We start from the raw sequence: 15,255 nt of genomic DNA, 5'->3' as shown, positions 1-15,255 counted from the left end.
GGCTTGAAATCAAAGCTATGTTTACACTCAAGCACAGGGTTTTTTGCAAGAGATTGGTCGTCATACGGTTGCTGTAGGGTTTCATAAAGCAGTTTTAAATAGGTATTATCGGAGTCTTTAAAGTACTCCGAAGACCGCTAGCTTGGCCGACGCGACTCGATCCTCCTCTGCAGCAGCAAGGTAAAAGTTGTAGCTTTCGCTATCCCACATTACACTAGCCTCTGGTCCAGCGCTAGTCTGCGCATCATCGTAATAAACGGGGATCCAGGTACGTACCAAATTGCTATTTCGACAAATAAGATCCAAGAGGTCTTTTTCGTGGACAATAGCTGCAAACAGAGACTCATAGCTTCTGTCAGTGGGGAGCATATCAGCTCCTTCTACTGATTGCTGATGCTGCTCATCATAACGCTTCAGAGCCTGCCTGACCATGTTATATGAAGCTTCCAATGACACCAATTCATTACCGGTTGATGTCCATCTGTTCCCTCCCGTCAGCATGCGGTATGAAGGCTCCTCGACGCCTCCACAGATTTGTCCGGCCATGACATACAGAACGCTATCTCGGGCCAAGTTGACTCGTCCATCAGCAACCTGCTTCTGAATAAACCGGTAAAAGTAGTACTCTGAGTAGAGAACCTGGATGGTGGTGACAGGGTCTGAATCTCTAGTGCAAGCGACATTCAAAACAACAAGGTAGGTGCTTTCTAGCTTTTTGTGCTTAACCAAACAAATAGTGGCAGTGTTCTCCGAAAGAAAGCGTTTCCATATGGCCGGTGAAGCCTCGTTCAACCAGGACATGGAAAGCACGTTGCTAAGGTATATGTTATCGTAAGAAATAAGTTCGTACTTTTCGCTGTTAAATGCTATGGTAGAGGTTTCAGTGGTGTAGTGGCCATCGAATGGGCACTTCTGGGTGTTTCTGACGGACTTCCCCAGGTCTGCAGAGAAAAAGGTCGCCACATATGACTTGTCCAGTGTAACAAATGGCCACTGGGGGCATACTCTGGTGTGGATAAAGACGTACTTGGATACCTCATTTTCATACAAATATGCGTCAAGAAACTCAGCGAAGTCCGACCTTTGGAAAGCAACCACATCTGGTGATACCTCTAGGAGGTACTTAGCAAAAGATCGTGTGCGAAGTGCAAGCCAGCTCGAACGCGCATTCTTTTGGGATGCAAGAAAAGATGGGATCAGCTCCTGTGCATGACAGCCTGGGCACCAATTCAAAACACGTACATAATCCTTGGTGAGAACAGAAGCGGCTGTGGAGAATGCTTTTAGGTTTAGAGACGCTAAGGCACTGGATCTATTAGGCATCATCCACGCTTGCTTCACCTCAGTCTTCAAAGCGTTCCATCGTCTCTCTGAAAAACCAAATAACTTCTCTCTTATCTCTGACATCAGTTGTGTGCTATTATCAGTACAATCGCGCCGTATTCGATCCAGGATTGAACCGGAACCAGTGTCCGCTGGCCCTAGAGTAGCACCTTCACTTATTCCAGTTATATGTGCAAGGAATAGTGGACATATCCGGGTTATGTTGACGAGACTATTCGACCGCCACGAATCAGGGTTCCTAGATATCTGGGATAAGATAAGGTTGGTAGGGGCGCTGTCTTCCAGTACAACTCCGTCCTCTGACCCAATTAATTCTGGTAAATAAAGATATTCATTAGTAAGCGGGTTGTACACCATATCGGGCAGCAGAAAGCTGACAAGATCCTCCGAGCCGAGTATAGAGTCGGAGAGATAAAAGTCCGGTTTGAATCGAAGCTGTGCACCAAACGCCTCTTGCAGAATAGAGACCATCTCCAGGGGATCCTCTCCGTCCTCAATGATCAAAGCCATATGAGAGGTCGACGCAGCAAGATTCTGAATACGTGCAGCCGTCTCTTGATCCACCTGGGTAGTATGTGCAGGAAAGTATTCTGGTAGAGCGTCCACGATCCCATTAACGTAGTGAAAAACTGTAATAATGTCACAGAAACGCTCCCATTTATAGTCCTTGTAAATGGAGAACCCTTTGGTATAAAGCCTGCTGATTAACCGTCCCACCTTTGAACAGTCAATCACTATCGTATCGTCGTCCATCTCGGGAACACAGATGGGATCCGTGAGACAGGGGATGTCAATCTGGTGTACGCACATGTCGTAGTAGGTCGCAAAGTCTTCATTAAAGGCAACATAGTAGTTGAATTGATCAGCAAAAAGAAGAATTGGATGCACGAATGCCTGGAAATCAAAAAGGGGGAGGACGTTGAAGGGTGCGGACCGAAAGTTAAGATAATTCAAATTGATATGGGATGTATGCATTTGGTCAGATTTTCGATAAACCGGAAGATATGTGTTTGGATGAAAGTGAACAGCGAGCTTTGGGACAGGCTGGCGAAGTAGAAGATCCTTTTGATTGGCACGATGAGTGAGACGCTTTCCGTCAATGGAACTAAAGATAGCGTATGATGGCATGCCGGGCACCAGAGACATCTCCGTTCTCTTATCTTGGGGTATGTGAGGATTAAGAGCCATGGTGAATAGGTCTGAGAGAGGCACCCCCACGAAGTGGCTGGCTCTCAGCTCTTTGTACTCTATCTTGAGGGCCTTATCAGCCAAAATGACACTACAAAATGCATCTGTCTGCAACAAAGTCGACTTGTCTGCAAGGTGATCCTTGATCAGAGGGTCTGTTTGGTATCCCGCAACGGAGTTAAAGACAAGTGAAGGAGGTAAGCCGGTCGCGACAGCCAGCTCGGGGACGGTCTTTAAAGAGGCCATGGAGTAGGCGTCGCCGAAAAGCCCAAAATTTAGTTTTGCTCTTTACTTACTTTTTGCCGACACCAATCATTAATTTATAGCGAAGGAAAAGATTTCGCCCTCTATATAGAATGAGCCGTTGTTGGAGCCCAGGACAAAGACGTGGGCAAAGCCTATAGGCTGATTGGAGTCGTCGATGCTCAAAAGGCCGGACACTTTCACCAAGTATCGTCCCCCGAGATCCATCGCAGAAATAGTAGGATTAGGAATATTGACGGTTTTGAAGCTCATGCGCTCGAGCTGTTGCTGGATGGCCTCGATTCCCCGGCAATGTGTTCCGTTGAAAATCATCTGCGCTGTGGGGCTGTAAAGCGACAGGACGTTAGCACGTGTCGCCTGGTTGCAGAAGTTGGAGTAGTAGTGCTGCACAAAGGAGCTTGCCAGGGAGTTTGGGTCCATGATTTTTATGGAGGTATTTCAATTTAATGTCCATCATTTGTGCCATCACATCTTACATTTCATTTTTTAACGGAGGCGTTATTCGGAAGAGGAAGATTTACTCTACTTCATTGAGGTCAGTTTGATAGCTGCTGTTTGGGTACATTCTCTCGTGTGAGTCGTTGCAGCACTGGGCGGGTCTCACGCTGGTTAAGATCATCGTCCAGTGACTAACTACACACTGCTGATTGACATGGACTCACCACATGACTACTATGAATCCTTTGATAAGCAGGTTGGAGAAGCTCTTGCTGGGATATCTGGTTCAAGTCTTGAGAAGTACATTGAATCTAGTTACACTGAAGAATACTGGTGCTTTGGAGTTCATCATCACAAACAGCCACATATCCTTGATATAGATGAGATGTCATCATAGAGCGACACAACCTTGGTGAACCGATCCTGATCGCTCCTGATGCTGCAGATGATACCCCTCGGAAAGATGTGACCCTGGACCGACGCCTCAACAGACCAAAGCATCACCTCTAAGTGTGCTGTGCGAGGATGGACGCAGACCACATCGTCACTGAGCCAGACACACTGCATAAAGTGATGCCTCGACGCGATCTCGTGTTGGATGACCACACAGTGTCGAAGAAGAGGTGCACTGTGGTCCATGAGCAGAAGGTATGGGTTGACCATGACAAGGCGAACCAGAGCCGGGCCTCTTCCTTCCAGACACCAGCCAGGCCGTCGACATAGGAGTGGTTCAGCCGGCATCCATGAGCTCGTACTACCACTCTAAGATAGAGGCATACGGGGAGCACCCTCCCGATCATACTCGGGACTGACGGCACCCTCCACGAGAAGACAAGGGAGCACCTCAGGGACCTAAGGATCGACACCTGAGGTTCGTGGCGTGCGATCTTCATCATGGAGTACCAGCACCAAGGCGACTCTGGAGTACATGGTCAGGGTCAATTGCTTCTGAGGCCAGACTGCTGTGGCTGACGGAAAAGCCCGAGACAACGGGTGCTCACTAGATATCAGACGACAGCTGACCCGAAAGGCCAGAAGATGGGAGAGCCTCGGAAGGCACCGCGAAGAGCGACAGAGACTCCCAGTGGATAGAGTGAAGTTTCTTCTTCTTCTCCCACCGGAATCGCTTGACATCTGAGCTCATATTCTCAGATTTTGGTTTCTAGACTCTGGACTCTAGATCTCAGCTGGTGCGAGGGCGAGAGGGACCCGCCTACCCAGAGTGGCGGTGGCTCGCATGGAGGGGATTGCTCAGGTGGCAGATGGCAACCCCACCTCGGTGAAACGGAGAGAGTAAACAAGATGTCGGGCCGCGAGGCCGGGGCGGGGTCCTGTTTACTCTATGAGAGGAGAGAGATGATAGAGGGGTGGTTATACCCCTTGACTATACTGAGGGCAGTATTACCCCACTTACTCTTCATGTCCTTCTCCTTCTCTAGTAGGAGCCTCGCCACCTCTGTGTGGCCATTCCGTGCTGCCAACATGAGTGCTGTCCATCCACTACCATTATTCATGCCCCCCTCCTTCTCCACCAGGAGCCTTGCTATCTCTGTGTGGCCATTGGATGCTTCCCTCATGAGGGCAGTCCATCCATTACTATCACTCATGCCCCTCTCCTTATCTAGAAGTTTCTTGACGTATCCCCCGTGGCCACACTCCGCTGCTATCATAAGGGCTGTCCTCCTACTGTTATCCCGCATACGCGCTTCATGCTCCCCAAGTAGCTCGATACACTGTAGGCGATCCTCATAACGCTCTGAAACCACACTACCGCGGCCGGTACCCATTGACGCATCAGTCGGAACCGCTCGTCCATCGAAAGTATCACTGAATGCAGAAACAGCATGCATGAGGGCTGTTTTCCCAGCTCTGTCCTTCAGGCCCCTCTCGTGCTCGAGGAGGAACTCCACTACTTCCTTGTGGCCCTGGTGTGCAGCCCACATGAGAGCAGACATCCCAATGATATCAGTGCGTCCCTTCTCGTGAATGTTTTCCTTGACTTCATCCGTGTCCCCGAGGTATGCAGAGTAGATAAGGTCTGTCCATCCTGATACATCGCTCTCGTACCCTATTGGGAGCTCCACAGCCTCGTCCCTTCCATTCTGGGCGGCGATGATGAGGGCTGTCTGGCCCCGCTTGTCCCTCTGGCCCTTCTCATCGAGGTGCCGGAATGCCAGGTCCGTGTCTCCGAGGGCCGCGGCACACATGAGCATCGTCCACTCCATAAAGTCCTTCTCGTGTGCCATGAGGAGCATTGCGACATCGCGGTGGCCGGCTCGGGCTGCACAGGAAAGAGCCGTGCAGCCGTTGTTATCCTTCAGGCCCCTCTCGTGCTCGACAAGGGCCCTGACAATCTCAAGATTCCCCTTCTGTGCGGCGATCATCAGGGCCGTGCGGCCTCTGCTGTCGGCCAGGCCCCCCTCGTGTAGGGCCAAGAAGGAGGCGATCTCTGTGTGGCCCCTCTCTGCGGCCATCATCAGAGCAGTGCGGCCGTTCTTGTCCTTCTCCCCACGATCGTGAGGGACGAGAATTTCAACCACCTCAGGGTGATTGTTGTACGCTGCGTGCATAAGCGCGGTCCAACCGTTCTTGTCTTTGATGCCACCCTCCTTCTCAAAAAGCAGCCTAATAGGATCAACGTGTCCCCGCTGGGCCGCGTGCATGAGGGCCGTCATCCCCTGTCTATTGCGCCGGCCGGTACGGACTTCCGCTTCAAGCAGCATCCGGACGGTCCCAGCATTTCCTTCCGCAGCAGCACGCATAAGGGGCGTCCAGAATGAATCCCTTGTGGAGTGAGGTACAGAAGAGGCATCCTCTTGACTAGAACTGCCTGCTCGCGACCCTCCGCGTTCGTTGCATGCCATCCTTTATTTTTCCTGCCGAAGAAAGGGCTAAAACACCTGTAATTCACACTGTAATCTACAGCTCAGTCAACTGATGTCCATACATGTATTCCTATATAATTCTGGCACTTGCTGATTCTTTCTGTTGCATATAATTGTATGCAGTGTTATGCGTCCATGTCCGGCCTCTGCTCCTTCGTGCTGCGGCTAGATGGGATCTTGTGAAGTACTAGGCTAGAGCCATTAACAGCGTAGAACACTGGTGGGCTTTCATCTCACCCGCAAAGTGCAGTGCGCTATGCTCTGTCTGTGAGCACTCATGCTTGACTACCCAAATGGGCTACGTGATGTGGACTACTCTGAGACTGTAACCAAGGATTCGTGCTCAGTGCTAATTCATCTGCCGCTGTCGTTGGACCTCGTGGCAGCCATGATCTCAGATGCCTTGTGCTTACATCTGTAAGTCTTCTATGGTTGAAGAAAGTGTCTGTACGAACAGCGGGGGGCTCTCCCATGAGTTGCAGCTATGCCCATTGCAGGACCTTCAGGTCTCCTTGGACGTAGTCTGCCCAAGCTCAGTGGACTGCTGTGCAGAGAGTGCAGTCGCTCTTCACCTGTTACGCTTTCTCCTGAAGAAGGCACGTTGCGGGAGCACTTCAAGCCCTACACTAGTGGAAAGCGCCATCGGCAGAACGCAGTCCACTGAATTCTCACGAAAGAAGCCGCTTCCACAGGATGCCCGTGGAGAGCGGCGCAGGCGGCCTCCGTTCTGTCGGCACGTGCGAGCTGGCCCCTTCGACACACACGTTCTGCGCCTTGTACGAGGCAGAGGGGTCCTGATGGGATAAAGTACCGACGCGTGTTACGGTGTGAGTGGGACGAATGACGAAGAACCAAAAAACGGTCTCACACATGCTAACAGCGTTGAACAGTGTACACTGTGGTCTCTATAGGCTCACAAAGCCATCACAAAAAACGAGGAAATGAGCCTGATGGACCAGGACGAGGGCAAAGCGGCAGAAGAATCCTTTGGCCGCTGGTTTTCTGCTGCACAGCGCGGAGATTGCGCCTATCTAAAACAGCATATAGCGACCATGCGGCGAGCCGTGGACTCCCGAGGAATGACTGCGCTGATGCATGCAGCGGATGCAGGTCACGCATCGTGTGTCCAAGCACTGGTTAGTGAAGCGTGCGAAATCAGCTCTGAGGGGTTCACGGCTCTTGGGTACGCAATCCGCGCGTCCTCGATTGATGCTGCAGGAGTCTTGCTTCCGTATGAGGGCTCTGTTGAGGCCTCTTCCGGTCTTTCTCCACTCCTTATGGCATTGAAGTACAAGCAGGACACCATTGCACATATGTGCTTTGAGCATATGGATCCATCCAAAGATCTGGCTCAGGGCAAGGATGGGGAGTTTAGAAAGATATTAATGTTTGCTATTGAGCTGAATGACTACGAGCTCCTGCAGGACGCCATCCGTCACTGTCATAAGCTGCCTGCGGGCGATATAGCCGAGGCAATTTCTCTCGAAACAGCTGCCGGCCCAACCTTTTGCATAACGTACCTCATGGGTGTGCTTGACGGACTCACACACCGGGATGACTCAAGGCGCCAACACGCTTCTCCCATACTGATCACAACGACTCCAGATGTTGTAAAGGGTGGTCCCAAAGTAGATGAGAACGGAAACACTCTCTTGATGAGGGCAGTCATGACCTTCAACTATAAGAAGATGCTTGACTATTCTTCTATCCTGTGCAGAAACGTGAACAGGGAGGGGAAGACTGCGCTCATGATCGCGGCAGAAATAGGCAATGAGTCCGCTGCGGCAATACTCAGGAAATACGAGGCGAAGATCCAAGATCCTGCTGGAATGACGGCCCTGATGTTCGCCGTGAACAAGGGAAATTTAAAGCTCGTCCAGACGCTGTTAAAGTATGAGGTTGGTCTGAAGGACGTTGTAGGTCGGACGGCGCTAATGCATGCAGTACTATCAAACAACCAGCCTATTATTCAGGAACTTATCAAGTGTGAGACTAGCAACCAAGATTTCCAGGGCAAAACAGCCCTTATCTATGCCGTAGAGCAGAACCTTTATCAAGCCTGCAAGGCGCTCATTCCTTATGAAGCGGGCTTGGTGGACCATAGGGGTCTGCGTGCAATAGATTATGCCAAGCTCTTCGACAATATGGAGCTGATAGATCTTTTAGAGGACTCAGAAGGAATTTCACGAAACTCTCTTCAGCAGATCCTGCTTCGTCACGGGCGGCTAGCGCCACGCATATCCAGGCCCAGCCCCAGTCGTAGTAGCCCTAGGCCGGCTCTCTCTGGTTCCACTGTGAGCAAGCCCACTACTTCAACACAAGATAAGCAGCACACCACTGTAGATGTGAATAAAGAAGGCTCACTGCCTGAAGACGCGAAGGTATTTTCCACCGATCTTATCTCTGCTGTCCACGCCAGTAGGTACTATGACATCGGTGTTCTAGCCCCACATCTTGCCAACATGAGAGATCACCACAACCTCACGGCACTCCATTACGCTATCTACCAGAACAAACGAGTGGCAGTACGCATCTTGCTTCCTTACGAATACGAATCCCTTAATGGGTTTACTATTCCACCAGAGACGCGACCAGAGATAGTCGAGATGATAAACCTCTATAGGAAGTGAAGCTCTCATATAAGTACCCATTCAATCTGTATAGGCAGGCCTGTGAGGTATCTATGGAACTCATTTCTTTTTACCGCCACGTGAGTTGTTCTTGAAGAAGATTATGTCCCCATCTTCAACAACGTAGTTCTTCCCTTCGGTGCGGACCTTCCCGGCTGCCTTGACCTCTGCTTCGGACCCTAACCTCTTGAGATCCTTATAAGTATAAACCTCTGCACATATAAAGTAGTCGCGGAAGTCGCTGTGAATGACCGCACCTGCATCCGGCGCCTTGGTGTATTTTCTGACCGTCCAGCATCTAACTTCGTCTGCACCACATGTGAAGAAATGACAGAGGTTCAATGCCTTATATCCCGTCTTGATGATCTTATCGAGAGCCGACTCCACAACGGAACCGTCAGGGAGCTTGTACTTTGAGGGGAGCTCGCTGAGGTAAGCGTCTCTAGCCTCTGCAGAGCCTAGCTCCAAAAGCGTCGCCTCTAGCTTGGCGCTATATGGAACTATATGCGCATTTTCGTTTCTGGCCGTTATCCATTCCTGTATCTTGGTAAGAAACTTATTCTTCTTCTTACTATAGTCTGCCTCGCTCATGTTCAAAAGATAGACCACAGGCTTGCAACTAAGCAACTGCAGCTCGTTGAGAATCTCCACCTCACGGGGCGACCAGCTCTGGGCAAAGAGATCCTTCTTTTCCTTGAGTAGTCCCTCTATTTTTAGGTATATTGGTTGGACATCCTTGAGACTTTTATCCAGGCCCCGCTCGATCTTGCGCTCATTATCGGTGATGCGTGCTCCAAGAAACTCAAGGTCCTTTGCTGTAAGTTCGGTGGTTATGATTTCTAGGTCACGCGTGGGGTCAATCTCCCCTTCCACGTGGCTCACATCTTCATCTGGGAAGACACGCACGACATGGTAAATTCCATCTACTGCCTTGATGTGTGATAGGAACGCATTTCCAAGACCATTGCCCTCTGAAGCGCCCTTAATAAGACCTGCTATGTCTGTTATGTCCAAGAACGTGGAAACTTCAGACTTCGGCTTAAAGTGTCCGCAGAGCCACTCGAAGCGCTTGTCGGGTACAGCAACACGCGCATGGTTGGGGTCTATCGTGCAGAAGGGATAGTTTTCGCTGGGTACCTGGACCTTTGTCAGAGTGGAGAAGGTGAGAGACTTTCCCACATTTGGAAGCCCAACAATGCCCATTGAAAGCGAGTTCTTGGCGCGGCCCAAAAGGGCGATGACCTTCGAGTCGTCCTCCTCCTTCTTCCCTTTGGGTGGCATTTGGCAGTTTCAAAAAATTGGATCCTAAGCTCCCACCAAGCAAAGAATTTTATGACAAGCCGTACTCATCTTCTTCAGCGGTCGCACATCAAGTTGGTATCCTACCCCCACAAAGTCAACTCGGAGTACCACGATGAATACGTCCCACGAAGTGTTCAGGGAAATTCTGTTGATCCAGGTGCAGCAAGCGCCAATCTTAGGAAATCTCACTTTAGCATCAGTGGTGATCACACCTCAAATCTTGGTTTATCTGAGCACCAAGCAGAATTCATCGAGAGGCCGTTTGACGTGCAGGAATCTGCCGTGAGTTTACACCATAAACCAGACAACATAAATCTCACCCAGGGTGGCCATGTCCCGGAAGGTGAGTCTGTCTACACACACGACTATAAGCCATACCCAGTAGGTTCTGGTGCGGTCCTTCCTGCTGCAAGCATGGCCCTGCAGAGATCGCACTTTGAGGTCGCACCTGGGAGCTCCGGTGTGCCATTAGGACAGTCGATCCAGCAGACAGATTTTGTCAGGCACTCAATAGACCCAAACAGACAGCTTCTGGATACGGCAACTCTCCAGAGGTCCCACTTTCCAACAGCCAACGAAGGATTCAAGGGGAAGTTCTCTGAAACGCAAGATGAGTATAGACCGTATCTTACTGGCTCAAACTATGACGAGCTTGCGGCTAAGCCGGTGAATATGGCGCTGCGGAGGAGCCACATCGATCAAGGATATGATCCCAGTGGACCTCGCTCTTCAGAAACTAGAGACATGCTGAGCCAGACGGCAGGAGTACGCGGAGATAAGTGGGATAACATGGACCCGACTGCGCTGCGGAGGTCCCACCTACCATATCCCATGCAGGCCCAGATGCTGACCAAGGAAACTGAGCACCAGGCAAACTACGTTAATTACCCTGGCCACGTCCCCTCGGGTTTGTTGAAGCCTGAGTCTGAGGATACAAAGAAGCATGTACTTAATCCTGCAACAGTTGAAGGCAAAAATCTGTCTGAAACTGCTGCAAAATATGTCGCCTACAACCCTCAAGAATTGAATAATGCTCACTATCAGCCATCAGACCTGAAGAATCGCATACAGCGGGAAAGTGGCTTCATCAATTTGAACCCAACAACTGCAAAGTTTGCTGGAGCATCAGAGTTCATGGATAACTATAACAAGGTACCCAGTATAGATGCGCGTTCATCCCTAGATCCAGATGCTGCGCAGCGTCTACGGAGATCACACCTTTCGGAGCTGTCTGGTATCAATCCACTCCAAACCACAACCACCACGTCTGACATGCTACTTCAAAGTAAGCCGTACGCTGGCCAAAAGCTGACTGATGCTGTAGACATGGGGTTGCGCGACTCACACATAATGAGGGAGGCAGCGGGAGGCAGGTTCCTCAGTAGTACAGAGTACAATTCCAAATACATTGCGTTCAATAATTGTGCAAGTGCTCCTGTGGATGGGTCTGGCCTAAGAAAAACGCACTTTATGGTTGGGGATGGCACAAAGTTTGATGGTGAGAGTACATACCACGCAGACTACCAGCCCAAGCCTCTTGAAGGGAACAGGTGGGAATTTAAGGAAGAGGAGTATGCGTATCTGTAGTATCAAGCGTGCGCTTCTGGGTAGGGGTGCTGTGTAAACTGCTAGGGACACTGTTAGGGACACTACTTGTTTCACTACTAGCTATCATCAAACGAAAGCTGAGATCTAGGGGAGTTGATTGACTTGAGAAGGGAACAGGTCCAACTGTTTTAGAGCTGAGTTGGTAGTTGCCAATCAATATGGAAAGATAGTACTTATCGGGTTGCAGCTCGAGCTTCATAACAGAGAGGAGCTTAAGCATCGCTGTGTCCATTGTCATGAGAAAAACAAGAAAGTGCCCGCCTTTATCGTTGAAGGGCAAAAGCCCAGCGAGTCCGTAGCTGGCAAAGTATAGACTACCAGTCTCTGGCACGCCAAGCTTAATGGCCGTAGGCCCTTGAATTAGTGAGCAAATAGACCAATCAGTAACAATACAGGACGGTCGGACAGCGGTTTCGCGCTGAAGATCTGCTATATGATCGGCAAGAGATATAAGCATAGTCAAAAGGCTTGCACCTTTGCTCCTGTCGGGCATGACTGTGCGTAGTCGCTTCTTGGAGTAAGCTGTAATGAAATAGAAAATCAGAAGGTGCAAGTGCAATCGCAAGTAGAGCAGCTCTTCCGGAAGGAGCAGCGAATCGAACGTTGAGCCAGTTGTTTTTGAAAGTTGTTCTCCATGATGTGAAGATAAAGATGAAGCATTTTGTCTCATTGTCGAATGAAGCCCCATTTTCCATAGAAAAAGGTAAAGAGCCATTGCATCGGGTGAGGACATATACAGTTTAGAAAGAGCGGCATTCATTGACCGGTCATAAAAAGAGTGAACTGCCGGATCTATAACTAGTGCAACGTAATAGAATAGTGTCAAATCATTTGAGGTTGTCACCAAGGAGATGCTGGTGGTAGTATATGCTATTATTGTATATTTAGCATCTAGTAGCGCGTCATGAAGGGTACTATTTTCAAATCCACCGTCTGTCAAGGGACTGTGGACACTGTCATTAGGTGGTGTAAACAATAACGCAACGACTTCATCTCTGGGGTACACGCCCAACTGGTGGTCTCCACAAACGATCGCTAATGTTCCTTGGCAGACTGGGCAGTGTTTCCGAATGAGTGTTTCTAGCTCCTTAGATAGAGCTGTCGAGAATTTAGAAGTAGCTCCGGTGCACGCATAACTGCTTAAAAATTCAGTCAGCTCCCTGGCCACAGCCACTAGGGTATCTGGGCACAGCTCCAATGAGGGCAGCCGGTCCTTCTGCATAAGAACTCTATCTTTACTATCTTTAAAACGCCATGGACTAACTTTACTACTACTCCATTTGTGTACATGAAAAGATATGTACGACAGTCGGGATCTCAAGGAAGGCGTGACTGCCTGTGTCTGACAAAAGGTGAAAAAACTTATGGGTTGCGGGAATTCAACTGCTATAAAAGAGAATCAGTCACTAGCTTTCAACATTGCTACCCCCAGTATCTACCGCGGAACTTTATCTCAACAGGAGCAGGAACTTTATGACTTTATACTAGACGGCTATAGATCCTATTCGTCATCTTTGGATTGTCTCATGTACGCTGCAGCTAGAAGCCGAAAGTCTGCAAACAGAGTCAACCAGGCAGTACTTCTGGATCACCCAGAGATCTTCCACACCTTTGTTGAGTCTATTTCCACAGACCAAGGCAAGTGCACCCTAACATTTGCAGCATTCAACCCAGAGATAGTTAGGTCTAGGGCCCAGCAAATCATGGAAACGATAGACCTCTACTTTAAGCCGTACTATCATTCTCAAGAAGTGGTCGGACGCACAGAAACGGACCTTGCCAAGATTCAGGTCGTTATAGAGTGGCTGCTCAGCTACGGAAGATACGAGGTGCTTTCTGACACGGATATGTCTCAATTCACTATCGAGGGGTTCTTTCTCAGGCGCAGATCTTCATGTGAAGGTTTTGCCAAAGCGTATCAGCTCCTTTGCTCCATGATCGGAATACAGGCAACATGTGTTCGCGGTGACTACTCTGTCAGAGATGTAGCAGCCGATGTTTCTATCTTTTCTGCCCACCCGAAGGATGCATCTCCGCGAACAGTTTTCAGCACCCACGGAACAGACAAGTTCAACGTTATGAATGATGTCACACATCAGTACGATCACATATACGGAGAGCAAGATGCCATGGTACTCGATCTAGTGCAGAAGCAGCACAGTGAAGGTATCCTTGCTGGGTCGACGAATATGAACATGACCTTGAGCTCCATCCATCGTCCAGACAGTCTTGGTGGCCATAGATATACAGGTCATCTGACCAATAAGGGAGAGAACGGCTCAGGTGAGTCGTTTGCAGGGATAGCGGTATCTGCTGAGGACGGTGAGATAATAAACAGGAAGATTGTTGCCACTAAGAAGGGCACTAAGAAGAATTTTGAAACTATTGTGGAGGAGATCAAGCCAGAGCCCGATCTCAACTTGTCTGCCAGCCAGGTCCTCAAACCATCCACCCAAACACAGATCGGCAGAGACACGGAAGCAACTGCAATTGTCTCAGGACCCCTGGGAAATAGCAACGTCATCTCTTTGCCTTCTAAATCTGCCAACCGGCGGCACACGTGGTCGATGACTAAGATTGACGGTGCCTGGTATCACACGGACGTTATTCTCTGCCTCAGGGGAATGGTGGATGCATACATACCATCTGCATTTCTCAGAATGTCTACCTCCATCATAGTGAAAATGGGTCTCAACATGATGTCTCTCATAAAGCCCTTCCCCGTTGACGCACCCGTTTTTGGAAAGAACACATGCGTATTGCGATCGGAAAAATCCATTGTTGGTGACATCGTCTCCTTTCTCTTAGCGAGGATTGCAGAGCTGCAGAGCACACATCAGATCCAACCGTCTGAGCCCGGTTCGACTGCGCCCCGTCCAGGTCCCGGGTCCTCTGTATCTGCATCTGCTTACCCCGGTATCCAGGACTCACTTGGGATTAGCATTTATGGAGCCACAGTGGATCACAGCAGAAATGCAGCAGGGGAAGGACACGCTCCGTGGACACAAATGGCAATGAACATAGGCGGGGCGATGCCCTACAGTCTTGTTCCTCCAACAACAGACAATAGCAATGAATCTATGTATGAGGATAAACGGCAGCAGAGCTATGAGGAGCCGAATGCACAAGCGAATTATGAACAGTGGAAAAAATCGCGCCTAATGGCTCTACAGACGGCCTTTATCAATGAATCACTACCTCCAAGCATGCTTCCACCCATACAATCATCTCAGTCGTCCGCACAGGAAGCCCCGTTAGTCCAACCATCTCAATCGTATGCAGATGATGACCAGAGTGTATTTTCTAGCACCTGGACAAGACCGGTGTCACAAGCGACATATCAGCCCCAGAACCCCGTAAAGCCTCATGATATCCTCTCCAGTTTAGATCCCGTGCTGACCTTTGAATTTGTTTACGAAGTCAATCTGGATTGGTCCGTTGCCAGGCGGATTGTCAAGGGGAAAATGCCGTTTATATCGTCTCAGCTCATGACCAAAGGATATCGGGTATATAACTACACTGTGGAGAAGTTCCTGACCACAATAGTCATAGAGCAGCGCCCGGCAGAATGAACACGCAACTGAAAAGTATAGAGT

General features: G+C 49.7%; 10 protein-coding genes across 10 annotated transcripts; 4 read left to right on the top strand and 6 right to left on the bottom strand.

Annotated features, from left to right (window-relative positions):
- Positions 1–117: 117 nt before the first annotated feature.
- Positions 118–2,778, bottom strand: GL50803_006725 (uncharacterized protein; the record flags this gene model as incomplete). Its single annotated transcript, XM_001707945.1, has 1 exon — positions 118–2,778. One exon carries the CDS (start codon positions 2,776–2,778, stop codon positions 118–120), a length of 2,661 nt encoding a protein of 886 aa, XP_001707997.1.
- Positions 2,779–2,847: 69 nt separating this feature from the next.
- GL50803_006724 (putative Nuclear transport factor 2) lies at positions 2,848–3,216 on the bottom strand (the record flags this gene model as incomplete). The annotated part of the gene is made up of 1 exon (XM_001707946.1): positions 2,848–3,216. One exon carries the CDS (start codon positions 3,214–3,216, stop codon positions 2,848–2,850), a length of 369 nt encoding a protein of 122 aa, XP_001707998.1.
- A 369-nt stretch (positions 3,217–3,585) lies between these two features.
- GL50803_0020081 (uncharacterized protein) lies at positions 3,586–3,975 on the bottom strand (the record flags this gene model as incomplete). The annotated part of the gene is made up of 1 exon (XM_001707949.1): positions 3,586–3,975. The coding sequence occupies one exon, from the start codon at positions 3,973–3,975 to the stop codon at positions 3,586–3,588; it is 390 nt and encodes a 129-aa protein (XP_001708001.1).
- Positions 3,976–4,574: 599 nt separating this feature from the next.
- Positions 4,575–6,098, bottom strand: GL50803_0024412 (Ankyrin repeat protein 1; the record flags this gene model as incomplete). Its single annotated transcript, XM_001707952.1, has 1 exon — positions 4,575–6,098. One exon carries the CDS (start codon positions 6,096–6,098, stop codon positions 4,575–4,577), a length of 1,524 nt encoding a protein of 507 aa, XP_001708004.1.
- A 419-nt stretch (positions 6,099–6,517) lies between these two features.
- GL50803_006713 (uncharacterized protein) lies at positions 6,518–6,925 on the top strand (the record flags this gene model as incomplete). Its single annotated transcript, XM_038046316.1, has 1 exon — positions 6,518–6,925. The coding sequence occupies one exon, from the start codon at positions 6,518–6,520 to the stop codon at positions 6,923–6,925; it is 408 nt and encodes a 135-aa protein (XP_037902247.1).
- Positions 6,926–7,060: 135 nt separating this feature from the next.
- Positions 7,061–8,749, top strand: GL50803_00114247 (Ankyrin repeat protein 1; the record flags this gene model as incomplete). Its single annotated transcript, XM_001707955.1, has 1 exon — positions 7,061–8,749. The coding sequence occupies one exon, from the start codon at positions 7,061–7,063 to the stop codon at positions 8,747–8,749; it is 1,689 nt and encodes a 562-aa protein (XP_001708007.1).
- A 60-nt stretch (positions 8,750–8,809) lies between these two features.
- GL50803_00114246 (GTP dependent nucleic acid binding protein) lies at positions 8,810–10,030 on the bottom strand (the record flags this gene model as incomplete). Its single annotated transcript, XM_001707957.1, has 1 exon — positions 8,810–10,030. The coding sequence occupies one exon, from the start codon at positions 10,028–10,030 to the stop codon at positions 8,810–8,812; it is 1,221 nt and encodes a 406-aa protein (XP_001708009.1).
- Positions 10,031–10,081: 51 nt separating this feature from the next.
- On the top strand, positions 10,082–11,638 carry GL50803_006709 (uncharacterized protein; the record flags this gene model as incomplete). Its single annotated transcript, XM_001707958.1, has 1 exon — positions 10,082–11,638. One exon carries the CDS (start codon positions 10,082–10,084, stop codon positions 11,636–11,638), a length of 1,557 nt encoding a protein of 518 aa, XP_001708010.1.
- Positions 11,610–12,881, bottom strand: GL50803_0033898 (uncharacterized protein; the record flags this gene model as incomplete). The annotated part of the gene is made up of 1 exon (XM_001707960.1): positions 11,610–12,881. One exon carries the CDS (start codon positions 12,879–12,881, stop codon positions 11,610–11,612), a length of 1,272 nt encoding a protein of 423 aa, XP_001708012.1.
- A 142-nt stretch (positions 12,882–13,023) lies between these two features.
- Positions 13,024–15,231, top strand: GL50803_0013903 (uncharacterized protein; the record flags this gene model as incomplete). Its single annotated transcript, XM_001707961.1, has 1 exon — positions 13,024–15,231. The coding sequence occupies one exon, from the start codon at positions 13,024–13,026 to the stop codon at positions 15,229–15,231; it is 2,208 nt and encodes a 735-aa protein (XP_001708013.1).
- Between the last annotated feature and the right edge of the window lie 24 nt (positions 15,232–15,255).

This window comes from Giardia intestinalis, chromosome 5 (assembly GCF_000002435.2).
Source record: "Giardia intestinalis strain WB C6 chromosome 5, whole genome shotgun sequence".
NCBI classification, from domain to species: Eukaryota; Fornicata; order Diplomonadida; family Hexamitidae; genus Giardia; species Giardia duodenalis.
The sequence above is the reverse complement of the archived record's forward strand: the minus strand, read 5'-3'. Positions and strand labels throughout refer to the sequence as shown.